At 39.8% G+C, this 27,553-nt stretch overlaps 1 protein-coding gene across 8 annotated transcripts in view; it reads left to right on the forward strand.

Moving 5' to 3' along the window:
- ACOXL (acyl-CoA oxidase like) overlaps positions 1-27,553 on the forward strand; it is a 356,238-nt gene that overhangs the window by 317,139 nt on the left and 11,546 nt on the right. For 7 of the 8 annotated variants that reach the window (XM_025868175.2, XM_025868174.2, XM_025868176.2 and 4 more), the window contains one exon: positions 13,095-13,196. In XM_025868175.2, coding sequence (XP_025723960.1) covers positions 13,095-13,196 — 102 coding nt within the window. Of the gene's footprint in view, positions 1-13,094; positions 13,197-20,957; positions 22,461-27,553 lie in introns of those variants that run through there. The other variant, XM_073897387.1, reaches the window with a different exon arrangement.

Genomic DNA, 27,553 nt, shown 5'->3' on the forward strand with positions numbered 1-27,553 from the left:
ATTTTTTTTTCCTAAAAGTTTTAGATTTTTATACTTCACATTTAGATCGATGATTCACTTTGAACTAATTTGTGAACATGTGTGAGGCTTAGGTCAGGTTTGTTTATCTTTTGACCATTGATATCCGATTGTTTCTTCACCATTGGTTGAGAGACTAATTTTTCTTCCATTAATTATTTTTGTATCTTTATCAAGAATCATTCAGGCATATTTGCATAGGTCTATTTCAGGGTTCTCTATTTTGTTCCATTGATCTATGTGTCTATCCCTTGACAATACCATGCTATCTTGAATACCGTAACTTTATAATAAGTCTTAAAGTCAAATAGGGTGGTTCCTCCAACTTAATTCTTCTTGTTCAAATTGTTTTAGTCATTCTAGTTTCTTTCCCTTTCCATATAAATTTTTAGAATTAGTTTGTCTATATCTACAAAAATATTCTCTGAATTTGATTAGAGTTACATTAAATCTGAATTAATATGGGGAGAATTGACAAATGTACTATTTAACTCTTCTAATCTATTTTATTAGTTCTTCCATCGGCATTTATAGTTTTCAGCATAAAGATAATGTACATGTTTTTGTAGATTTATGCCTAAGTATTTAATTTTGGGGTGAGCTATTACAAGGGATATATTGCTTTTTTAAAAAAGATTTATTTATTTGAGTGGGAGACAGAGAGAGGACAGAGGGAGAGGGAGAAGATCCTCTAGCAGACTCCCCACTGAACATGGAGCCTGACACAGGGCTCCATCCCACGACCCTGAGATCATGACCTGAGCCAAAATCAAGAGTCGGATGCTTAACCGACTGAGCCACCCAGGCACCCCAAAGAAATATTGTTTTAAATTTCAGTTTCTAACAGTACATTTCTAATATCTAGGAGTACAATTGATATTTTTTGTATTGACCTTATATCCTGTGATCTTGCAAGCTCACTATTAATTCTAGAGATTTTGGATTTTTTTTTTTTGTAGATTTCTTATAGGTTTTCTATGTTTGCAAGCAAACAGGGAAAGTTTTATTTTTTTCCTTTCCAATTTGCATATTTTCCTTTCTAATTTGTAGGCCTTTTGGTTTGTTTGTTGTTGTTTGGGGGGTTTTTTTGTTTTGCCTTACTACGTGGACTAAAACTTTCAGTGTACCGGTGAATAAGAGTGATGAAAACAGACATCTGTGCCTTGTGGATCTTAAGCAAAAAGAATTTAGTTTTTTGCCATTAAGTAGGATATTAACTGTAGAGCTTTTTGTTGTTGTTGTTTTGTTTTTTTGGCATGTGTGTGTCTGTGTGTGTGTGTGGCATAGCTGTTCTTAATCAAGTTAAGAAATTTCACTTCTATTCCTAGTTTCGTAAGAATTTTAATCTTGAGGGTGCCTGGGTGGCTCAGTCCCCTGGGCATCTGCCTTCAGCTTGGGTCATGATCCCGGGGCCTGGGATGGAGTCCCATATCGGGCTCCCTGCTCGGCGGGGAATCTGCTTCTCCCTCTGCCCCTCCCCCCTGCTTGTGTGCACTCTTTCTCTCTCTCTCTCTCAAATAAATTAATAAAATCTTTTTAAATGATTTTTTTTATCTTGAGTGGATGTTGAATTTTGTCAAATTCTTTTTCTGCTTCAACCAACATGATCAAGTGGATTTTTTTATGTTTTTAGGTTGCTAATATGATGAATTACAGTGATTTATTTATTATATGAAAGATAGTACATTAAAGTTTCTTTTGTAAATTTGTTTTATTTAAAAATATGCCCTACAAATCACTCCATATTGGTCCATACAGATCTTCCTTATTCTTTTTTCCAGTTACATAGTACTCCATTGTTTGGATGTGCCATGTTTTACCCAATCACTTTTCTACAAGTATTCTACAGTATATTCTACAATATATACAAGTATTTAATTGTTTCCAATATTTTTCAATTAGAAATAATGCTACAATTACAATGAATAATCTTACATGTATTCTTACTATTGAAGGTATATCTTTAGTGTATATTTCTAGGGATTTCTGGACTGAACAGTAAGTACATACATAGTTTTGTTAAGTATTACCAAATTTTCCTGCAGATGAGTTCTACCAATATACATTCCCATTAGCTATATATGAGAGTTTTGTTTCCCCATAGTCTCACTGAGAGAATTTAATATTTATATATAATATATATATAACTTTTGCACATCAGATAAATGATAGTATCTCAGCATTGTTATTTCTCTAATTATAAGTGGTTTGAATACTCTTTATATATTTGAAGACAATATTTTATTTTTTTGAATTTTCTGTTCACATCTTTTTCTCATTTTTCTATCACATTTTTGGTTCTTTGCCCCTTTTACTTTTTTTTTTCAAGATTTTATTTATTTATTTGACATAGAGAGACACAGTGAGAGAGGGAACACAAGCAGGCAGAGTGGGAGAGGGAGAAGCAGGCTTCCCGCTGAGCAGGGAGCCCGATGTGGGGCTCAATCCCAGGACTCTGGGATCATGACCTGAGCCAAAGGCAGACGCTTAACAACTGAGCCACCCAGGCGCCCCGCCCCTTTTACTTTTAATTTAATCTTTTTATTAAGGCATAATGGACACGCAACATTATATTAGCTTCAGGTGGACATATAATGATTTGATATTTGTATATATTGCAAAATGATCGCCACATTAAGTTTACTTAATATCTGTCAAAATTCATAGTTATAGAATTTTTTTCCTGTGATGAGAAATTTTAAGATCTATTCCCTTAACACCTTTCAGATATACTCTATAGTATTATTAACTGCAGTTGTCAAGCTGTACATTACATTCCCATGACTTATTCATTTTATAACTGGGACTTTGTACCTTTTGACTCAGTTCACCCATTTTAACCACCCCTTATCCCCAACCTCTAGCAACCACCAATCTGTTCTCTTTGTCTATGAGCTTGGTTTGTTTCTTGTTTTTAGATTCCACATATATAAATGAGATTATATTGTATTTGTCTTTATCTGTCTGACTGATTTCACTTAGCATGATGCCCTCAAGGTCCATCCATGCTGTTGCAAATGACAAGATTTCATTCTCTTTTTTTTATGGCTGAATAATATCCCATTGTATATACAGTTGACCCTTGAACAACATGCGTTTGAACTGTGTGGGTGCACTTATACACAGATTTTTTTCACAGTACAGTACCGTGAATATGTCTTTTCTTCCTTGTGATTTTCTTAATAGAATTCTCCTTCCTCTAGCTTATTTTATTGTAATACAGTATATGATACATATAATACACACAAAAAGTGTTCATGGATTCCTTAGGTTATTAGTAAGGCTTCCAGTAAACAGTAGACTATTAGTAGTTAAGTTTTGGGGGAGTCAAAAGTTATATGTGGATTTTTTCCTTGAGGAGAACACAGGCAGCAACCTCTTTGACCTCGGCCACAGCAACTTTTTGCTAGACATGTGTCCAAAGGCAAGGGAAACAAAGGCAAAAATGAACTACTGGGAAAATGAACTATTGGGACTTCATCAAGATAAAAAGCTTTTGCACAGCAACCGACAGAATGGGAGAAGATATTTGCAAATGACATATCAGAGAAAGGGCTAGTATCCAAAATCTATAAAGAACTTATCCAACTCAACACCCAAAGAACAAATAATCCAGTCAAGAATTGGGCAGAAGACATGAACAGACATTTATCCAAAGAAGCCATCAAATGGCCAACAGACACATGAAAAAATATTCAATATCATTCAGCATCAGGGAAATATAAATTAAAACCCCAATGAGAGGGAGTAGCAAGATGGCGGAGGAGTAGGAGACCTAAATTTCGTCTGGTCCCAGGAATTCAGCTAGATAGGTATCAAACCATTCTGAACACCTACTAACTCAAAGGAGATCGAAGAAAAGAATAGCAGCAACTCTCTGAACAGAAAAAAGACCACTTACTGGAAGGTAGGACGTGCAGAGAAGTGAATCCGAGGTGATATTTGGGAAGATAGAATGGGAGAAGATATTTGCAAATGATGCATCAGATAAAGGGCTAATATTCAAAATCTATAAAGAACTTACCAACTCAACACCCAAAGAACAAATAATCCACTCAAGAAATGGGCAGAAGACATGAACAGACATTTCTGCAGACATCCAAGTGGCCAACAGACACATGAAAAAGTGCTCAACGTCACTCGGCATCAGGGAAATCCAAATAAAAACCTCCATGAGATACCACCTCACACCCGTCAGAATGGCTAAAATTAACAAGTCAGGAAAGGACAGATGTTGGCGGGGATGTGGAGAAAGGGGAACCCTCCTACACTGTTGGTGGGAATGCAAGCTGGTGCAGCCACTCTGGAAAATGATATGGAGTTTCCTCAAAAAGTTGAAAACAGAGCTACCCTATGACCCAGCAATTGCACTACTGGGTATTTACCCCAAAGATACAAATGTAGTGATCCAAAGGGGTACGTGCACCCCAATGTTTATAGCAGCAATGTCCACAGTAGCCAAACTATGGAAAGAGCCAAGATGTCCATCAACAGATGAATGGATAAAGAAGATGTGAGATATATATATATATACACATATATATAATGGAATATTATGCAGCCATCAAAAAACCACAAAATCTTGCCATTTGCGACGACGTGGATGGAACTAGAGGGTAGTATGCTGAGCGAAATAAGTCCATGAGAAAGACATGTATCATATGACCTCACTGATATGAGGAATTCTTAATCTCAGGAAACAAACTGAGGGTTGCTGGAGTGGTGGGGGGTGGGAGGGATGGGGGGGCTGGGTGATAGACATTGGGGAGGGTATGTGCTATGGTGAGCGCTGTGAATTGTGTAAGACTGATGAATCACAGACCTGTACCTCTGAAACAAATAATACATTATATGTTAAAAAAAAAGAGAGAGAGAGAGAGAAGATAGTAGGAAGGGAAAAATGAAGGGGGGGAAGTCAGCGGGGGAGACGAACCATGAGAGACTATGGACTCTGAGAAACAAACTGAGGGTTTTAGAGGGGAGAGCGTGGGGGGATGGGTTAGCCTGGTGATGGGTATTAAAGAGGGCAGGTATTGAATGGAGCACTGGGTGTTATATGCAAACAACTAATCATGGAACATTACAGCAAAAACTAATAATGTAATGTATGGTGATTAACATAACATAATAAAACAAAATTTAAAAAAAACAATTCAAAACCACAATGAGATACCACCTCACACCAGTCAGAAGGGCTAAAACTAACAAGTCAGGAAATGACAGATGTTGGTGAGGATGTGGAGAAAGGGGAACCCTCTTACACTGTTGGTGGGAGTGCAAGCTGGTGCAGCCACTCTGGAAAACAGTATGGAGGTTCCTCAAAAAGTTGAAAATAGAGCTACCCTATGACCCAACAATTGCACTAACTAGGTATTTACCCCAAAGATACAAATGTAGTGATCCGAAGGGACACCTGAACCCCACTGTTTATGGCAGCAATTTCCACAGTAGCCAAACTATGGAAAGAGCCCAGATGTCCATCAGTAGATGAATGGATAAAGAAGATGTGGTATATATTATATATATATATAATATATATATTACACATACATATATATATTTATAATGGAATATTACTCAGCCATCAAAAAATATGAAATCTTGTCATTTGCAATGATGTGGATAGAACTAGAGGGTATTATGTTAAGCAAAATAAGTCAGTCAGAAAAAGACAAACACCATATGATTTCACTCATATGTGGAATTTAGAAACAAAACAGATGAATATAGGGAAAGGGAAGGAAAAGTAAAATGAAATCAGAGAAGGAGACAAACCATAAGAGACTCCTAACTATAGGAAACACACTGAGGGTTGCTGGAGGGGAGGTAGGTGGGAGGATGGGGTAACTGGGTGATGGGCATTAAGGAGGGCACTTGAGGTAATGAGCACTGGGTATTATATGCAACTGATGAATCACTAAATTTTACCCCTGAAACTAATATTACACTACATGCTAATTAAATTGAATTTAAATTAAAAAATTGAAAAAAACTTATATGTGGATTTTGGGCTCCACAGCAGGTTAGTGCCTCTAACCCCCTACATTGTTCAAGGTTAACTGTATATTCCACATTTTCTTTATGCATTCATTGGTTGATGGACACTTAGGTTGTTTCCATATCTTAAGCTATTGTGAGTAACACTGCAGGGAACATTTATAGGGTGCAAATATCTTTTCAAGTTAATGTTTTCAAGTTTTATGACAAATACTCAGAAGTGGAATTGCTGGATCCTATGGTAATTCTATTTTTAATTTTTTTGAGGACCCTCCACAGTGTTTTTTAGAGTGGCTGTGCCAATTTACATTCCCACCAACAGTGCACAAGGATTTTCTTTCTCCATGTTCTCACCAGCATTTGTTATCTCTTGTCTCTTTGATAATAGCCATTGTACTAGGTACAAGGCGAAATTTCATTGTGTTTTTGATTTGCATTTCCCTGATGATTGGTGATGTTAAATATCTTTTCCTGTGCCTGTTGGCCATCTATATGTCTTCTTTGGGAAAAAATGTGTATTTAGATCCTTTAATTTGATCATTTGGGTTTGTTTTTGGTTTTTGGCTTGGGGGGCTTGTTACTGAGCTGTATGAGTTCTTCATATATATTGGATCTTAACCCCTTACCAGATATATGATTTGCAAATATTTTTTCCCATTTGGTAGGTTGCCTTTTCATTTTGTTGATGTTTCCTTTGCTGTGCAGAAGCTTTTTAGTTTGATGTAGTCTCACTTATTTACTTTTGCTTTTGTTTCCTTTGCTCTTGGTGTCAGATTCAAAAAGGTCATCGCCATGATGATTCATTTTAGATCCAGCCTTGCATTCCCAGGATAAAGCCCACTTGGTCGTGGTACATTATTCTTTGTATATATTGCTGGATTTCAATTCATTAACATTTTGTGGGGGATTTTTACACCTATGTCCGCGAGAAATATTTGTCTCTAGTTCTTTCTTTCCTGTACCGTCTTTGTTTGGTGTTGATGTCATAGTCATGCTGGCCTCATAAAATGAGTCGGGGAGGGTTTTCTTCTCTTCTGTTTTCTGGGAAAGACTGTGTAGAATTGCTGTTATTTCTTATCTAGATTTTGTGTATAATTTGCCATTCGCTGTGAAGAACGTTAACATGTTTGCATTAGCAGCCTGTGTGCCTGGTTGTTCACTGCGGGTCACTCCGGTGCCAGTGTCGACAGAGTCCTCATAGCCTTTGCCGTCCTCTTCTGTTCTGTCCCACACAGGCACTGGCAGTGCCGGCCTGGCACCCACATTCTCATCTACATACTGGTTCAATTCTCAACCTATTATGTAAGGTAACTGGCATTAGATTCACATATGCACACTGGGGGCTGGACCCAGTTTAGAAGCAACTTTATGAGGTTACTTTCCCAAGCCCTTTTTCTCCATAATCTCCTTGATACTTTCTGGTTCCCTGGAGCTACCTTTTTTTCATCCTCCAGCCAGAAATCTGGGACTTAATTGTCCTAGTCTGCTACATATGCCTCCAGGAATAAGCAGCTTGAGGACCAGGGGGAAAAAATGAAAATAACCACCCGTTTGGTGGTACTTTGAATTCTGGTCGTCTTCCCCAATCTTTGTGCTACTGTTTATTTTTTAGATTTCTCAAATAGCTTTTGCATTTACTCTGTCCCGGAGTAATGGCTACATTCAGTGGGAGAGACTGGGTGAGTCTTTTACTTCATCTTGCCCAAAATAGAATCTACGGCCTCTATTTTTTTAAAAGAGTTGTCTGTTTTGGCTTTTTAATGGAAAGTAGAGGTGCTATGGTTGATTGAAAAATATCTTTGAATCCTGAAAAACTTAATTCCAACCCTAGCTCTATAATTCAACTTTCTTGAGCCTCTGTGTCTTCATATGTAAAATGGGGCCTATGTCAGGGCTCCCCAAGACCACCTTCAGGTTTGATGATTTGCTAGAAGGATTCACAGGACCCAAATATATAAAGTCTGTATATACATCACAAAAGGATACAGATTAAAATCAACAGAGGGAAAAGGTACAGGGGGTGTAGTCCAGGAAAAACCCAACAAGGCTTCTAGTTGTTTTCTTTTTCTGGAGTCCCTATAAACAACACTTAATTCTCCCCCACAATGTAACAATGTGGCAATGTGACATCACGTGCAAAGCATTGCCAACCATGGTACCCAAGCTTTGGTGTCCAGGGTTTTTGTTAGCCTGCAGCAGACTATTATGCTGACAATACAGTGGGTACAGACAAAAGATTGTGATTTGGGACACATTTTAAGAAACCAGGCTAAGAGCATGGATGTGCTTCTTGTGCACAGGTCTAAGGTAGCTACATATAAGCAATGAGGAGAGGGGTAATGGGAAAGAGAGGCTTGTCCGAGGATAAATACAAAAGGATAGCATTTAATAAATGTCAGGATGGCCGAAACCCAGCATAACATGAGGTTTGACAAATAATCTGATGAAGATTTAAAAGGCCATTTTTAGCTACATTCAGAGTTTGAAGAAACAGGCTTCTGGTTTGGGGAAGAAAGCTTTGGTGCTAAGAGATGGCAAAAAGAAAGCAAAACTCATGCCCTATAATGTTCCCATTTTCTGCCTGAATTGTGAAGGACATGTAGTTGTCCTTTTGAAAACCAAGAAGGTCAAAAGAGAGATGTCAAAAAATCAGAAATGAGCAAATGTGCACATTTTTTAAAAATGGGGGGAAAATAGATTTGGGAAACTATAGAATTTAATATTGATATAAATCTAAGTTAAAATTCTAGAAAAGAGTATTCAGAATAGCTTATGAGCAATTGGAAAAGAGACAGTCACTAGGAGCCTCTCTGTTCACTATGGCTAAGCCTTGCTAAACAAATCTCATTTCCTTTCTTAATCAGCTTACTAGAAGAGAAAATCTGGGGAAATTGGTGTATCTTGATTTTGGCCAACACTTTGCCAGAGTCTCAGGATATCCTTATGGACAAACCAGAGAAATATGAGTTAGAAAAAAAAAAAAAGAAAGAAATATGATTTAGAGGACATCGCATTAAATAGATTCTCAGACACTTGAATCAGAAGACTTAGACCTATCAGCTGGCTTCTATTGCATAAAGATATAGATGGGATTTTACAAATTTGTAAGTGACACAAGCATATCAGGTGATTGAGTCAAGATTCAGAGAGACTTTGGGGACGCGAGACAGGTCATATCAACAAGATGGTACTTTAAAATAATAAGGAATCGGCGCGCCTGGGTGGCTCAGTCGTTAAGCGTCTGCCTTCAGCTCAGGTCATGATCCCAGGGTCTTGGGATCAAGCCCTGCGTCGGGCTCCCTGATCCGTGGGAAGCCTGCTTCTCCCTCTCCCACTCCCCCTGCTTGTGTTCCCTCTCTCGTTGTGTCTCTCTATGTCAAATAAATAAATAAAATCTTAAAAAATAATAATAATAGGGAAGCAAAGAACTTTATTTTTTTTTTAAAGATTTTATTTATTTATTAGAGAGAGAGAATGAGAGATAGAGAGCACGAGAGGGAAGAGGGTCAGAGGGAGAAGCAGACTCCCCGCCGAGCAGGGAGCCCGATGTGGGACTCAATCCCGGGACTCCAGGATCATGACCTGAGCCGAAGGCAGTCGCTTAACCAACTGAGCCACCCAGGCGCCCAGAACTTTATTTTTTAAAAGAACAAATTTTGGGTGCCTGTGTGGCTCAGTAGGTTAAGTATCTGCCTTTGGCTCAGGTCATGATCCCAGGGTCCTGGGATGGAGCCCTGTTGTGAGGCTCCGTACAGCAGGGAGCCTCCTTCCTCTCCCTCTCCCCTTCCCCCCAGCTAGTGCACTCTCTCTCTCATAAATAAATAAAATCTTTCAAAAAAAGAACGAATTTTAAATCATCTCTTTAGGGATGTTTATATGAATGTATGTGTTGGTTGAAAATAGCTCATGGGCAAAAAGACTTAGTTGGGAGTGTCAAGTGAACAAACATTTGATGTTAAACCAAATATGTATGATATGCTTTCATTTATTCAAAAAATGTTATGTGGCTGTCATGAAAGTAAATTCCATCTTAACTTGCATTTAAAAGTGTAGAATCCCAGTCCAGGATAGTGGTGGTGCTGCCGACGCTACAGTAATGAGAGAACATTTGGGTACTCTGCTCAGTTTTCTGAGAGACACCTTGAGACACAGAATTAGCATCCAGAAGAGGCCCCCAGGGCACGAGGGCTGGAGACCGTGTGGTAACTGGGAGATGAGGATCTGTGAAGGTTGGTCATTTTGAAGAAAGACTAAGCAGAGATGTGAAACTGATCTTTAAATTTGTTAAGGGCTATTATCTGGATGTTTTCATAGACTCCTGTTTTGTTCCTTAGGCAGCCAAAGTTACGGGGTTAATAGCTATGCGTTATAGGAAATTGTGTTTCAGCTAGTTTCTTGCAGCATGTCAGCTCCTTTACCAGACCTTAAGCATACGGAGATGAGCAGGACCAGATCATTTTCCTACAGACTGAACAGTCCATAAATTCATTACTCTACAGAGAGAAGTGGCTCGATATGCCATGGCTCTTCCAACAATGAGACTCCTTTGAGAGCCAGATGCCCCTTAATGCCTTGAGCTCCTGTCTCTGGAACACAAAGACAAAGGAAAGACATTCAGGTTCTGTTTGAGGGTCTGAGGCTGGGCTAATGCTATCTGGACCTAGATGTGGTGTTCCGGTAGCCACTGAGAACCAAGACCCATGTTTACCAGGACAGGTAAAGAGGGTTGTTTAAGGAGAGTCTGAACTGTGTTGAAGGAGAAAAGCAGAAGTTCAAAGTCAGGAAAGTGTCCCTGAGCATCAGATACACAAGAGCCACAAACTGACAACAGGAGGACAACTCAGGAGTCAACAAAAGGGAGGAGCAGACATAATCAGGAAACATGGTGTGAGACTGGTTAAAGCCAGCAGTCTGGAACAGAGCTTGGCAATGGTGTCAGCAGTCAGGGGCTGGTTAGGATCTCTGTGGGACCAAGTGGGCTTGGGCCTGAGTCAGACAGGAGTAGTCTAGAGGCTGGACCACCATCTGTCAGGGGTGTTAGAGAAGGGATTTGTGCCAGATATCCTCTACTTGCCTCTCCCGCTCTTCACTCCACCCTTCTCCAACCTGCTCTAGGTCCAGGAAGTGGACTTGCATAACTTGCATCAGTGGGATCCTTGACCTCTGAATCTGGTTAGCTTCTGAAAACTGGAAGCCTCAGTTAGAGATTGGAGAGGCGAGGAGAATAAGGTGTGGATAAGGTGCCCCCTGCCTGCCTCCCTGTGGGGTCACCTTGGGATTTCTGTGTTCCTAGGCTGAAGGTTGCAGCTCCTCTTAAGATGTCTCTATGTATACAGCTCTCTCTTCTAGGATCTGGTAGCCACTCCCTTCCCTCCTCCCTTGAAACCTAGAGCTGGTAGCAGTTCCAGATATACTAGCTCTAGGATACTGCACTATCCCTTGTGGCTCTCCTACAACTTGCCCACCCCTTTATGAAAATAATTTATTAAACTCTTGTTGAATCATCCTAATGTGAATATGTCATCTCTTTCTTGGTTGTACCTTGGCTGACACAGGATTCTGGATTGAGTGAGAAGATGAGTTAAATTATTTCAAAAAATACTTACATTCTGTGGTTCTGGATTTCTTATCACTGACCTTAGAGGTTTGTAGACCCAGAAGTGATGCAAACTAACTTCCTATACCTAGGAATCCACAATAGGTACTTTTATAGTTGATAGGAAGTTCACCTAGAGACTTGTGAGGCGGTTTAGCCATGTAAGCAATACAATTTATTATTTTTGTAAGAATTCATGTTATCAGGATGTCTGACAGTATTTTTCAGTTGCTCTCACTATGTCTGCAGGGTCAGCTAACATCTTTACTGCCGTTATATAAAAGGGCCAAAGGAAGCTTTCACTAGCCAGCAGAACATTGGCGAGGTCATAAAAGAGCCATAATTAATCTTCAATATCTCTCATAGACAAGCTACAAAGCATGTGACCCTTTTTGGGAAGACTGATTAGTTGAGGCTCTCCATAATGATGCTAATTCAAGGATGTCCCAGAACCTCAGGAAAAGAAGGAAGAGCCTATATAGTCTACATGACTTCAAACTGTGTGATTTCTGAGTCTCATGAGCCATAGAAAACATATTGTCTTCTGACAATGTAGACCATTTCCATCTGACTCTGAATTGAGGGTTTTGTTGTTGTCACTTGGGTGGGCTTTATGTAATCTTACTTCCGAAGAGTCATTATCTTTTAGAAATAAACAGTGAAACCTTATGAGATGGTATAACTGAACTCTGCTTCACAATAATCCAGAAAGAGGTGGGGGGAGAGATAAAGCAAGATCGGCCATGAAGTGATAGCTGCACCAGCTGGGTGATGGAGACGTGGAAGTACATTCTACTCTTCTCTCTGCTTTTGTATGATTTAAAAATGATTGGATATTAAAAAGTAAATAAATAGTTAATTAAAAAGTTGCTGCTTGATACAGGAAAACTCATTTATTATTGCTTGATGCCACTGATGTCATGAAGAAGTTCTGTGGGTAGGTTTCAGGGGTATAACAGGAAAAACATGTTGAAATAAATGTAAATGAGGAGTGCTATCTTTATGAAAGTTTAATGAAATCGGGCTCAATGGAAAATACCAAGATGATGTTCAGAATGTACATTTAGAATATTCTTTCATGAATTGAGAAGGAAAGCAAACAAAAATACTACATTCATGTTTTAAAATATACTTTATATGGACTTTGCTTCTAAATAACCTGGGATGAGGGGGAACTGGGTGAGGTTGCAGATGAAGCAAGATTGACCATGAGTTAATATTTGTTTAATTGGGGGAATGGTCACATAGCAGTTCGCGATGCTATTCTTTCTACTTTTATATATGCTTTACATGTTCAATAGAATAGTTTTTAAAAATAAAACATACTGCACATCCAAAATGTGACCATTTACATTGAGACAGTATTAACTTTTATGATTTAATGAAATGTAATATTACGCTATTTCTCTTCCTCCTCCTTAGACTTTGCCTTTTCTAATATATTACTGTTTGTTCATTTCTCTCCTCTTCCCCCATGCCTTAGTTTTGTCTGTTATATGGAACCAAGCTGGTGTTCCAGGAGCGAGCCTGGTATCTAGAACATAAATTTTTGACTCCCATGGCCAGCACGAGGATTAGGAGTCAGGTAAGGGTCCCTGGTGTGCAGAAGAAACCCTTTGTACATCAGCTGTCAGCTCTTTGCTTTCTTAGAAAACAGCTGTCAGTCTTTTATCGGTTTCCACTCATGGATTTTTATGCCTTTGGGACTTCATATACATGTTTTCATTGCCTACCATGATCATATTACACTTGAGTTTAAGTGACAAGGAAGTGATTCACTGTGTATGAACTTTCTGACATGAAAAGCAGAGGGAATCAAAAGCATTTTCTTTGTCTTGGCAAAAAAGAAATGTATTAAGTGATTTTCATTTTTCTACTTCTTACCAAAATCTATTAACTCATTCTTCATATTCAGAAAGAAAGACCTGTGGTATTTTTATGTCAGAAGTAGTGATGGAAATTCAATGTGAAAGCGGCAGAACACCTGAAAATGGAGATAGAGCCAATGAATCGCCACCAAAATGCTGCTCGAAAGAAAAAAAAATGTATAAAACAGCATAATCATCTATAAAACACGCTTTCTGAGTGTTTTCTGAGGGGCCTGTCTTCTAGGGCCTCCATTAGATGCTAAAACATAAACAGGTATATGCTCAGTCTCTGCATTCAAAGGAGCTTATTATACATGAGGACACAAAACTGACTTTAAAATGCAAATAAAAACACAAGGGAACAGAGACTTTCCAAGGAATAATTCCAGAGTTCAGAGGACAGAAATCACTTAGGAGCAAATGTCATTCTTGTACTAGACCTTCAGGAGTGGAAAATTCCAACCAAGTGGTGGTATGACTGAAGAGGGGGTAATGCAGGTGAGGCTTCAGACAGGGTTGGTGAAGTGAGTAAAATCATACAAATGGGAGTACTTGGGACAGACATGTTAAGAAACAGCAAGAAGACCAGTTTGGCTGACATCTCAAGTGAAAGCCTGGAGAAATCTGCAGGAGCCAGACTGAGGTGAACACTGAAGAACCTTGAAGAGTCTTTTTCCTTTTCAGGAGAACAATTATTATGAAGAAAAGCATATGCAAAGATGTTTCAGTCATCTGTTGCTATGTAACAAGTGACCCCAAAACTTAGTGGCTTAGAACATCTAGTTATTATTTCTCACAATTCTGAATCTGAATGGGGCTCAGCTGGATGGTTTTCCTGCTGCCTGAGGTGTCTGCTGGGTTCTTCACTCTCATGGTGGTAACCTCAGCTGGGGTGGCAGGATCATCTGGGGGCTGCTGGGCAATTGTCTCCTTTGGATTGGCCGGATGTGGGCTTCCTCAAAACACAGTAGTGTCAGGAGGGCTGACTGTTTTATATCATGACCGGCTTCCAGAGGGGAAGTGGAAGATGCCAGTCATCTCAAGGCTCAGCCCACTGTTAACACAGTGTTACTTCAGCTGCATTCTGTTGGCCCAAGGGAGCCCCAAAGCCAGGATAGATTTGGGCAAGAGAAGAGACTTCACCTCTCCTTATGAGAAGCAACATGCACATATAGGGAAGGAAAAATTGATGGCAGCTATCTTTGGACACTGTCTACGTTCCACAAAGAAAATGCCCACTTTGGGGAGAGGAAAAAGGAATACTTTAATTAAAAAAAAAGAGTTACATGAAGGAAGATTTTAAATCCACGTGATTAAGTATTTCAGTGACGTAGATGAGATAAAAAATCCATCAAAAGAATGTTGAGTAAAAGACACCAACTTTCACATATAACATTGAAGTGCTTTTGTATTCTATTAGTGCAACACACTTTGCACTTTTCATTTCCTAGATACTCGTAGCAGCCTGGGAGAAAAGCAGGGAGCAGCCAGACATTTTGGAACAAACTATCTGTGGGGCTAGAGGTGGGTTGCTGGGACCTATAGGACATCTCAAGGCCTTCTTGTGCAGATCTCAGTGCTGCCGACCGTGAGCACTCACGCCTTCTCTGGGCTTTCCCAGTATTCCCAGAGGGAAGAGTGTGGTGCAGCTGGTACAAATGCTTCTGCCGCACCCCTTGCAGGGATTTCAAGGTTTCAGAAATGTTATTAGCAGCTTCTTTTCACTAAAATGTCTGGGACCCTTGGCCATTTAGAGGTGCTTAACAGGAATGGGCTTGTGAAAGGGTGAAAAGGGGACAGGGAATGATTGATATTACTGAAACTGATCTAGATGCTTTCACATGATAACTTCAAGTTTACTGATTCTTTCTTTCTTTAGGTGCATCTAATGGGCTGGTTAACTCATCCCCTAAATTTTTGATCCTGTTTGTTAGGATTTTTATCTTAAAAAATATTTTTTGGTTTCTGTTTTATATCATCTGTATAACTTTTTAGTTTCTTATCCCCTAAAGATATATTCAATTTTGTCTTTGATTTCTTTATGCATTGAAGCATAGTTATTTTATAGTCTATAGCTAATAATCCCAGTATCTTAAGACTTTAGCATTCTATTTCCTTTTGTCTATTATTTCTGCTTTGTGTATAGTTATCTTTTAATATGTGCTGGTCATTGTTTTTGAAAAAAAATGTTTTGTGAGATTTACATGAAGGCCAAATTGAAGGCACCTTCTTCCCCTTATAAAGCATCTGAAGGTGCTCTCAGTTTAAGACCCAACTTAAACCAAACTCAAGACTTGAGGTTTCCTGTAAGACTCAGAGAGTTCAAATAAGAGCAGTAATTCCTTCACCCTCCCCCAAGGTTATAACTGTTTGGTACCCAGCTTATTATAGCAAGGGTCTCTATTAAGTTTCTTGCCTAGTGCTGGCCCTGGTTTTGACTATCATCACCCCTAATGCCCCCCAAGCCACCATGAGGCTATCAAGTGAAAATTCAAAATTGCTGGAAATAGCAAATGCCTTCAGGGTAAATGCAACTTTCTTACTTGTTTAGTTTCTTTGGTTCCCACTTTCCCATAATTTTTGCCATTATTATTTTGCCAGATCATTTATACTTTGAAGAGGATTCCTATATTTTCTCTAAGAATTTTGGTTGTTTTCAGCAGAACGGTTAGGGGGCAAAATCTAGCTCTTGAGTATCAGAAACAGGAAGTTCCTTCAGTGTTATACCACTTGACTCCACAATAGCCTTGTATGTCATTTTCATTATCCTTACACATAGATGAGGAAATGGAAACCCAACATGGCAAACTAACTTGCCCAAAGTAACACAGCTAGTGAAAACCCATATTTCTCTGACTCTAAACATTTTCATTTATTTTATTTGGATAAAAATCAGCATTAGCTAGTAACAACAAGTACACCCAGTGTCCAGTTCTTGGTTTCTAATACCATTTTCCATTAAAAGGAAGCAGAGTCCTTGGAGAAATGGTTGATTCTAGGACCGGGGCAATGAATATATAAGACGAGCCTGGAGCATCTTTCAGTGCTAGGAAGTGAGAAAGTGCTCCAAACAAAAACAAAAACGAAATACCCCACGATTGTGGGGTTATGCCAAAGGGACACTGGAAGGAGCTAACTGAAAGAGCTCCTAATGGCCAAAGCTGGAACAATTTGAGCAACAAAATAAATAACATGGCATTGGATTATAACCTCAAGTGTAAAATAATTAAACAGAGGTCCATAATGATATAAATAAATGATTAAACAGATCCATAAATGGGGCAAAAGAGACCAATCTTTCTTACTAATGTATGTAGATTCTTGCCCCTTCCCCCTTCCCTTCCCGTGTGGGTTGGACTCGGTGATTTTCTTTTATTTTAAAGAACAGAGCATTGAAAGGGAAAACAGTCACTTTACAGTGGAACAGTCTGGCAGATCCCACCTTAACCAAGCGCATAGGGAGAATATCACCAGTAATAAGTTGTGCTGACGACATGCACTTGTAATATTGTATGGTGAGAAGAGCAGTTCACTCTTCCCCAAATCCATAACCCCAATCCAATCATCAGGGGAAAAAAAAGTCAGACTGAACCAGATGGAGGGACGGTCTCTATAAGACCTGCGATGTCCTCCTCAAACTGCCAGTACATGAAAGACAGGGAAAAACTAAGAAACCAACACAGACCAGAGGAGATTAAGGAGACATGATGACTAAAAGCAGTGTGGTGTCCCGGATTGAGTCCTGGAAGAGAAAAAGGACATTGCTAGAAAAACTGGTGAAATCCGAATAAATCTATAGTATGTTAATATTAATGTACCAATATTGACTTCTTAGTTTTTACAATGGACCATAGTTATATTAGGTGTTAAGAGAAGAATTAGAAGAAACTGGGTGAAGGACGTATGGGAACTCTGTGTGTCATCTTTGGAACTTTTCCTTAAATCTAGAAGTATTCCAAAATAAAAAGTTTATTAAGAAAAAAACACATCAGGGAGTAGCAATCAGCCTGGGCTTGATTGTAAATAATAAAACTTCAGAACACCCAGGAGTTACGCTAAAACTCTAGGCTAATTATAATTAGCAATGCATATATTTATGCTAAAAGAGAACAAAATTTAATTTCATTCTCATAAAGATCTTCCAGGTAAGTAAGGCTGGTACAGTCCCCACTCAACAAATGAGTAAAACTAAGAAACCGAAAAGCTAAACGACTGCCCAAGATTCTAGCTGAGCGTAGAAACCGGAACTCCCAACTCCAAATGGAGGTGGATGAAGCATCATCCTGCTTGTCTGCATGGAACAGTACAAGACCTGAGTTCAAAAGCTTCACAGAGGCCTGCCTGGTGTCCCAGACGGAGTAAAATCCATCCACATATTGTAAAGGCAGCACAATTGCCCCATTGTCCAACTGAAGCCCACAGGAGAGGGGGTTGGGTTGGGGTTTGTTTTCTTTTTAAACTCAAATCTCTCCCCTACAGCCCTTCCTAGCTATGATAACCAGCTCCTCTCTTTTGTCTGGAACTTGATTGTTGACAGAGCTCATCCACATTCATTATCCTGTGTAATCCCCACAAGCACCCCTTAGTGTGAATAGCTGTTAATCCACTTTATGGATTGGGAGTCTAAGGCCGATTTGCTGCTGGTTTAAGGAGTGGTAAAGGTGAGACTTTTGGATTCTAGGACACTGCTGTTCTCAGGTTCCCAGGCCTGAACTGTCAGATGAGTCGGCTCCACCTTTAGGCCCTCAAAGTAGGTAGGGCCTTGGCTCAAAGGCAGTCCCATGGCAGTGCCCCCAGGGCTCCATTGTAACAAGGCCCCTGAGTAAAAGATTTCTGTTCCCTTTTCATTAGGTACTTTTGCCGGGGGTATGTATAGAACAATTGCATAATTGTGTGCTTTGTTCTTGGAAAATTTAGTGTCCAGGCATTATCTTGTTTCATTCTTCATTAACCTAGATGTTTGTGTTTATTTTGCTTCAAATAATTATCAGCATTAAGGAGTAACAATCAGCCAAGGCTCATTTTAAGAAGGCAAGCCTTTCAAAATAATCTAAGTCAATAATTGTATATCTTCCTTAAAACCAACCATATTTTGCTTAAAAAAGAAGACAAGACAAAACAAAAATTTCAACTTCTTAAAATAATACATTCTTTTGCAAATGGCTTTGAGTCTTCTACTTCTTATGTCAGCCCTTAAAGTAAATTTCAGTTTTAGATAGAGTAGCCTCATTTTTTTCATTGAAGTGTTTGCTCCCTGAACTCCTGGGCACAGCTGAACTGCTCTGTTAGTGCCCACCAGCACTGGAACAGTGACTCTCGGCAACATACAAAGGAGAAGCAACTACATGTAGACGTGGTCAGCTCATGCCAAGAAATGAACATGGGGGAAGCTTTGAACTTTATGTGTGTTGAGAGAACCACAGCCCAGCTGTGGGTTGCAGATCAAAAAAGACCCTATTCAGTGTGGTGAAAATAATACTTAGCAAAATGTTGAATCAGGTTCTATTTCCTGCCCCAAACCCAAATAATGGAACCACGTGAGAAAGCATATTATAAAGGATCTGCAGGGAGGTCAGGGAGGACTGCATAACCCAACTCAAGAGGTAAGGAGGGCCACACTTTGCACCTTCCAGAGGCTGTGGGAGGTTGCCTATAAGAGTAACAGTGTTAAAAACCAAAAATTCATTCCGGGAAGAGAGAAAATAAATACTAATCATGACCATGTCAAAGCAATCTTGACACCCCCCCCCCCGCCAGGATTTGATCATATTACACCCAAACGTTGCCTTAATGTCCTATTTGAGTCATGAGCTGTCAGTTTCTTCCTAAGTGCACAGTTTCTGCTGGAGCAACAGATGCCTGGCACCTTGTTCCCTCTGAGTAATTGCCCCATGCCTTTCAGACTGTTTTCATTGCGATGTGCCCACTGATGTGCTAGGGTGAAGGCCAGGCTCACCAGGACAAGTCTCAGTCCTCTCCTGTAGCCTTGCCAGCAAGCGGACACAGGAACAGAGGGGAAGGACTAAGATCCCAGCCCCTAGGAGCCTTTGTGTGCTCCACTGAAAGGAACTCTCCTTTCTCTCCCTGAGGGAGAGCTGCTCAGGGACCCAGTGGCAGCAAGGAAGCCATGGAGAGACTGTTGATGGCAAGTGACCTCTTAGGCTGTATCTGCTCAAGTCTATAACGACCACTAGGGTTTGGGTTTTAGTTTCAGTTTAGCCAATCAAGTGGTTGAATCATCAAGGGGGAAGAACGTTCAAGTCCATGGATCGATGGGTCATTCAAGTACTGCAGATGTACCACATACACATACACATTAACTTATTCTTAGGAAATGTGGCTTGGAGTAAGATTGTGCAGAAGTGTGGCAGACACCGGACCCCAAAAGCCAAGACACTACTTGGCTCCTTTGAATTTAGAAGATGGATCATGCTTATTTGCCATTTTGAACTAACTGTAGAATATAAATTCAGTCATTGCCTTATGGCCAAAAGGCTTGGGGTAGAAGAAACAAAACAGGAAGAAAATTTAGGGAGGAGTTCCAAGATGGAAAGTTGGTGTTGGGATGTTAGCCTTCCTCCTCAGATCTCAACTTCAAGGACACGTACATCATACCTGTACCTGTGAGGCTTAGAAAGAGTCCCCTTGCCCTTCACCTCCTACAGATGCAGCAGGGCTGCTTTCCATGCTGCTTCTGGTAAAGGTTTCTTTTTAACGGACACTCAGATACCCCATTCTTCTGTTTCCCTTTTGCCAAACCACCTGCATCAAGGCAACTTAAGAGATGCTCGGGGGCGCCTGGGTGGCTCAGTTGGTTGAGCGACTGCCTTCGGCTCAGGTCATGATCCTGGAGTCCCGGGATCGAGTCCCACATCGGGCTCCCTGCTCGGCAGGGAGTCTGCTTCTCCCTCTGACCCTCTTCCCTCTTGTGCTCTCTATCTATCATTCTCTCTCTCTAATAAATAAATAAAATCTTAAAAAAAAAAAAAAAGAGAGATGCTCGGATACCAGAGTCAAATGCCATGTGAACTGGGGTTTTAGGCCCAGGATGTTAAAAACACACTTGGACCAGGAAAGAGAGGTTGGGTTTCTCAGTTCCTTGGCCTCATTTACTACCCACAGACTCTTGCTTTTCTTTTTAAGGAATTTGAGAAGGAATCTGTTTCCCTCATCCCTATCCCACCCACCCAGCAAGGCCCATCTGACTTGGCTACAAGCAAATGACGAAGTTATGACACTTGGTTGTGTCCTTTAGGCTGAGTGGAGAAGCTAGTGTGGAGTGTAACCCTAAGCGCCCATTCCATCAGGGTGGGGAGAGACATCTTCTGTTTGGTGGCTTCGGTCAAGAAGCTGGGGTATTATGAAATGATAGCACAATGGAGTTGTCATTCAAGGAATGCAACTGAGTCCAATTTTAAAGTCTTCGTAGATTTGAAAGTATCCCCAGAACTGTTTTTAACTTCCTTTCACTTCTGTAGGACCCCCTGGTTCACCTCCAGAAGACAGCAGGGACCAACTAGAATATGAATGCATCCTGGTCCACCTTCTCTTTCCAAACCCAAGAAGGAGAGACTCAGAGAGAGAGAGAAGAAAAATAGCAATACCAACAGAGTGCCACTAAGAAAGTGGGAAACCTCTTTTCCCTTCCCCCTCCCCTTTAACCCCGGCCAAACCTGTTCTTCAGCAGCATAAAATATGTTGTTGAACCTATAAATGTAGGCCACTCAACTGAGATTAAGAAAATATAAGAGGGATTTGATTTCTTCTGTTTGGCCAGGGACCCTGAGGTCACCACTCCTGCCATCCTGGTTTCCGCATGGCAACCACCTGGTCAACCCCCATGCTTTGCCCCAGTACAGCTTTGTGTACCTGGAGAATGCACCGGGATAATTCCATTTCCTTCATTCAAGGATAACTTGTTAGAACCACAGGAGAGAGCAACTTGTTTTCCTGAGCTCCAGCCTCTGAGTTCTTCTGGCAGCTGCATTATCCTGGGCTCCTTGGGGTGATTCTTGAAATGCTGGGTAACTGGGGCATCCTCCATGAAAGTCTCTGGGTTCATCCCCTAACCCCAGGATGCACAGCAAGAATTTCCCGCTGGTGAAATTTGTTCCTAAGAGTACCTGTGTTACACCAAAAAGACCTTTCAGGAGATGGAATTCAGCTGTGTCTAAACAGATTCGAGTAGACCCCGTCGCAGCTAAGCACAAGGTGGGTTTTATTATGATTCCATAATAATAAAATTTAAATGAATTACTGAACTTAAAACAGGAATGATCCCTACTATATCCATTTTGGTAGAAATTAATATTCCAGCTATAAATGAATATTTTTTACAAAATAAAATGTGTTTTTAGTTGCTTTTCTTTTTTCTGATGCTAAGTTACTTTTTCCTTTGATTTTAGAGGCTAGATACTCCTGTGGCCTTCTCTACTTATTCTGTCTTCTGGGGGACTCAGAGCACTTGGTACTTAGTAACTATACAAAGACAGTAATGGGGTGGCCCCCATTTTAAAGCACAGACAATGGATAGGACTCACTTGTGAGAACCTGTGGGTCTATAAAAACCAATATTCTTCTGTACGCTCCTTCCCTGGATAGCTGGGCATTTACATCACAGAACTACCAGGCATTAATTCTATAACCAAATTGGCTATTGCTGAGACAATGTAAGAAAAATATCCAGCTCAAGTGTGTGACTTTTTGCAGGGTCTTTTGGGATACAGGTGATCTATTTCTTGATCTGGATGATGGTTACATGAGTATGTTCATTTTGTGATAATTTAGCAAGCTAGAACACACTTATTATTTGTATCTCAGTGTGTACATTATGCTCCAACCAAAAAGAATAAAAAGAATCTTCTGTTGTGCTTATATAAAACCTTTTGTTAAAACCTAATCTGAGGGCACCTGGGTGGCTCAGTTGTTAAAGCGTCTGCCTTCTGCTCAGGTCGTGATCCCAGGGTCCTGGGATCCAGCCCCCATCAGGGTCCCTGCTCCGCGGGAAGCCTGCTTCTCCGTCTCCCACTCCCCCTGCTTGTGTTCCTTTGTCTCTCTCTGTCAAATAAAAAAATAAAATCTAAAAAAAAAAAAACTTAATCTGAAATTTATGCTATGGTCGGGGAGGGTAACTAAGCTTTTTATTTTGAGAGAAGCATAGATCCACATGCACTTGTAGGAAATAATACAGAGAGATTTCCTATCCTTTTACCTAGTTTCCTCCAATGGTATCAGCCGCAGAACCATATTACAATATCACACCAGGATTTTGACATAGATAAAGTAAATATACCAAGCTTTTTCATCACCACAGAAGTTCCTCCGGTGGCTATTTTATAGCCACGCCCTCTTCCTTCCCTTGCCTCCCTTATAATCCTTAGCAAACATGAATCTGTTCTCCATTTCTATAATTTTGTCATCCAAGATGTTGTGTAAGTGGGATCACATAATACGCAACGTTTCGGGACTGGCTTTTTCCACCCAGCATCATTTCCTAGAAATCCGTCCAAGTTGTTGCATGTGTCAGTGGTCTGTTTCTTTTTATTGCAAAGTAGTACTCCATGGAGTGAATGTAGCACAGGTTGTTAAAGCATTCACTCATTGAAAGATATCTGGTCTTCTTCCAGTTTTGACTATTAGGAATAAAGCTGTTATAAACATTCGTGTATAGGTTTTGGTATGAATATAGATTTTAATTTCTCTAGAGTAAATACCCAAGAATGCGTTTGCTGGGTCAAATGGTGGGTACATCTTGATTTTTTTTTTTAAAGAAATTGCCAAAACTGTTTTTTTCAAAGAGGCTGTAACATTTAACATTCCCACCAGCAATGTAGGAGTTTCTTCATGTCCTCACCGGCATTTGGTGGTGTCACTATTTTCTATTTTAGCTGCTCTGATAGGTATGCAGTAACATTTAACTGTGGTTTTAAATTACATTTCCCTAATGGATAATGATGTTGAACACTGTTTCATGTACATATGTGCCATTTGTATATCCTCCTTGTTGAAATGTCTGCTGTGGCATCTTTTGCCCATGTTCTAATTGGATTGTTTGGGTTTTTTTTAACTGTTGAGTTTTTAAAGTTCTTTATATATTCTAGATACTAGTCCTTTGTCAGATACATAGCTTGTAAATATTTCCGCCTGGCTTGTCCTTCCATCTTCTTAACATGGCCTTTTTCCAGAGTAAAAGTTCTTAATTTTGATGAAATCCAGTTTATCAGTTTTCCTTTTGTACTTTTGATGCCACGTCTCAGAACTTTTCACCTATCCCTAGGTCCTGAAGACCTTATACTATAGGTTTTTTCTAAATGTTTTTTACTTCTAAATTTTGCATATCAGTCCATGATCCATTTTGAGTTAATTTATGTATAAGGTAGAAGACTTTTAGGTTGAGATTCACTTTTTTGGCCAAAATGTCCAATTGCTCCAGGAACAGTTTGTTGAAAGGTTATATTTCCTCCACTGACTTGCTTTAAAACCTTTAACTAGAATCAGTTGGGCATATTTGTAAATGGTACTGCATATTTGATTTTAAGTATCTACATGTCCATCACTAGTATGTGGAAAAATGATTGATTTTTATCCATTGATCTTATATCCTACAATCCTGCTGAACTTACTTATTAATTCTAGGAGTTCTTGCAAATTCCCTGGAAATTTCTCTTTTTTTAAAAGATTTATTTATTTATTTTAGAGAGAGAGCGCGCGAATGGGAGGGACAGGAGAGGGAGAGAGAATCTCAAGCAGACTCTGTGCAGAGCACAGAGCCTGACATGGGGTTCGATCTCATGACCTGAGCTGAAACAAAGAGTCGTTGGACACTTAACCGAAAGGTGCTCCCCCTTGGAATTTTCTACATAGACAAACATGTTATCCGAAAATAGGGACAGTATTTCACTGGATATAGGATTCTGGGATGAGGGTTATTTTCTTTTTTTTTTTTTTTAAAGATTTTATTTATTTATTTATTTGAGACAGAGAATGAGAGAGAGAGAGAGAGCACATGAGAGGGGGGAGGGTCAGAGGGAGAAGCAGACTCTCCGCTGAGCAGGGAGCCCGATGCGGGACTCGATCCAGGGACTCCTGGATCATGACCTGAGCCGAAGGCAGTCGCTTAACCAACTGAGCCACCCAGGCACCCCGAGGGTTATTTTCTTTCAGCACCCAAAAGCATTTTTGGCTTCCATGGTTTATAATGAAAATCCATTGTTATTCAAGTTGTTTTTTTCCCTTATAAGTAAAGTGCGTTATTTCTCTCTGCTTTCAAGATTTTTTGGAGGGGTGCGTCTTTAGTTTTCAAAAGTTCATCTATGATGTGCCATGTGTGGATTCCTTTGAGTTTATCCTGGGTGAGGTTTGCTCAGCTTTTTGAATTGGTTGGTTTGTGTCCTTTGGCCAAAATAGGGTTTTTTGGTCATTTCATCAAGTGCTTTTTAGTTCTGCCCTCTTTCTCTTCTCCTTCTAGAACTCTAATGACACTTAAGTTCGATCTTTTGTTCTAAATACACAGGTCCCTGAGCCTCTGTTTTTTGTTGTTTTTTTCCCTTCAGTCTATTTTCTCTCCATTGTTCAGAGTCAGTAATTTCTATTGTTCTGTTTTCCAACTTACCAATTCTTTCCTCTGTTTCTTACGTTCTGTTGTTGAGACTATCCACTGAGTTTTTATGTTGGTCATTGTATTTTTCAGTCCTCACATTTCTATTTGGTTTTTTATATTTCCTATTTCTTTGCTGACATTTTCTATTTTTTTTTCATTTGTTTCAAGTATGGTCATAACTGCTTGTTGAAGCATTTTTATGATGTTTGCTTTAAAATCTTTGTTGGATAATTCTGGCATTTCTCTTATCTCAGTGCTGGCAGCTATTGATGGTCTTTTTCTTCAGTTGATTTCTTATTAAAACCTAAATATTTGAGGTATTAAATTATGAAACTTTGGATTTTATTTAAGCCTTCTGTTTTCAATCCAGTGCCCCAGTGGGAGAAAAGGAGTACACCACCTCAATACTGCTCTGCAGGGTCAGAAGTCAATTCTCCATTCAACCTCTGCTGATCCAAGGGGAGCTCCTTGTTCCTGCTGGGTGAGGACAGAAGTTTCAGTTGCCAACTAGGCCTCCACTGACTCCTTGCTGGTGGTGAGGAGTGGGAGAGCCTCATTGCTGCTCCCCACATGGCCTCCATTAACACTGGTAGTGTCTTTGCTATCACCATGTGGTGGTTAAGTCCTTCCTCTCACTAGACCTCCTCTACAGTGCTCCATCTGGAAGAGGAAGGAGTGCATCTCTACTGCCAGGTCCAGGTTCCCCATGTGGTGTCCACTGACATGATGGCAGACACCTCATTAGCCTGGCAAGAAGACTGGAGGACTAAACTCAGACAGTCAGCCTTGAGAGACATGGGTGATGGAGCTACAGGTTTTCTGTGGTGTTTGGCTAGAGAAGGGTGGTCATTGTCTCAAAATTTTCTGTCTTGCTTGGCTGCCCCTTTTTTGCCTGGAGAGAGCATGCTTTTGTTGGGATTCTTGTCTGCATCTGTTGATGTTCTTGGGTTGCTAGCTTCTTTAGCTCTGAGTGTGGGATACATGAGGTAAAAAGGAAACACAGAGAATTCACCACTGTCATTCCTCAACTCCCAGTGTCCCTAAACAGTCTGTCTTCTCCTCACCTTTCACAGTCTTCTTAGGCTTGTTATATATATAATGTCCAGGGTTTTCAGTTGTGTTTAGTGAGAGAATAGGGAAAGGTGTATCCATCCTCCTGGAAGTGAGCTTTGACTGATTTTTGAGAAGGAAAAAATGGTATCTGATAGAATGCTTTCTGGAGAGCTTCCCAAGTTCATTTGAACTCAGATTGGTGGCCTCCCTGGATCTTCAATTTGTTGAGTCTTTTTTCACTTGAACCATCCCCAGTCCCTCTGTTCTCATGCTGAAGAGTCTGCCCGCAACTGTTTCATCCAGTGACAATACTTGACTTATCTGAAGGATCCTTTCCAGTCTTTGCTGGACTGAGAACAATACAATCCTGATTCCTATAAGAACAATACAATCCTGATTCCTATAAGCCCAAGCAAGGAATTTTCCCAGGAAAAGAGTTAACCTATTTATGGCAAAATGAGGAAAATAAAATATATTGAGTTTTTCTAATGAAAAATAATTTTTCATTAAAAATGTTATCTTCATCCTACTCTTTAGGTGCTGAATATTACCATTTAAATAAAATAGTGTGATACACACTACTACTTACTTGACACACACACAAAAATGTGAGCAATTATATGTTGGTTCTCCCCATATTGCTTTTTTCCCTTTCCTTTTCTCTTAATTTAAAAAAATTGAGGTCTACTTTACATATACTGAAGTACACAAATCTTAGTGGTACTTAGTTCACTTAGTTCAGTGAGTTTTGACAAATCAAATGGTAGATCGCACAATGTATACCCCATCACCCAAGAAACTTCCCTCAGCCCTGTTTCCATCGATCTCTCTCCTTTGCCCCCCAGGGTTCTGACTTTGTCACTACAGCTCAGTTTGCCTGCTTTAGAGCTTCATAGGAATGGAAACAGATAGACTCTCCTTTTGCTCAGTATGATGTTTGTGAGATGTTCAGTAGTTCATTCTTTCCTTTTTTTTTTCTGAGTGGTATTTCACTGTAGACAACTCTCCCAACCCCTTCTCCTTCCCAAATATTGATCTCTCTAGGCCTCTGCTATGTCAGTCTCAAGGAATTGACCTTGTTACTTCCAGTTGACCTCAGCTGCATCATTCCATGGGTATTAAGGTGTGATGTCTTATTTATATGTACTGTGGGAAGAAAAAAATAACTGAAGACTTTAAGACTTACTTTTAGTTTTTTTTCTTTCATTAGAAAAACTTGTGCTAAAAAATTGTTTATTCTCCTGTTTATAGACATTTATAATATCATGGATCAGTGTTATTATAAATAAAACTGTCAGGATCATTTTTGTACAAGTTTTTTTTGACATATTTTTCATTTCTTTTGGTAAATACTTAGAAGTACAATTAATGAGTGGTATGGAAGACATTTATTTAACTAAGAAACTACCATAAACTTCTCTA

Source organism: Callorhinus ursinus, unplaced genomic scaffold (genome assembly GCF_003265705.2).
Source record: "Callorhinus ursinus isolate GAN/ISIS: 27379988/994484 unplaced genomic scaffold, GSC_fseal_2.0 scaffold10, whole genome shotgun sequence".
NCBI lineage: Eukaryota > Metazoa > Chordata > Mammalia > Carnivora > Otariidae > Callorhinus > Callorhinus ursinus.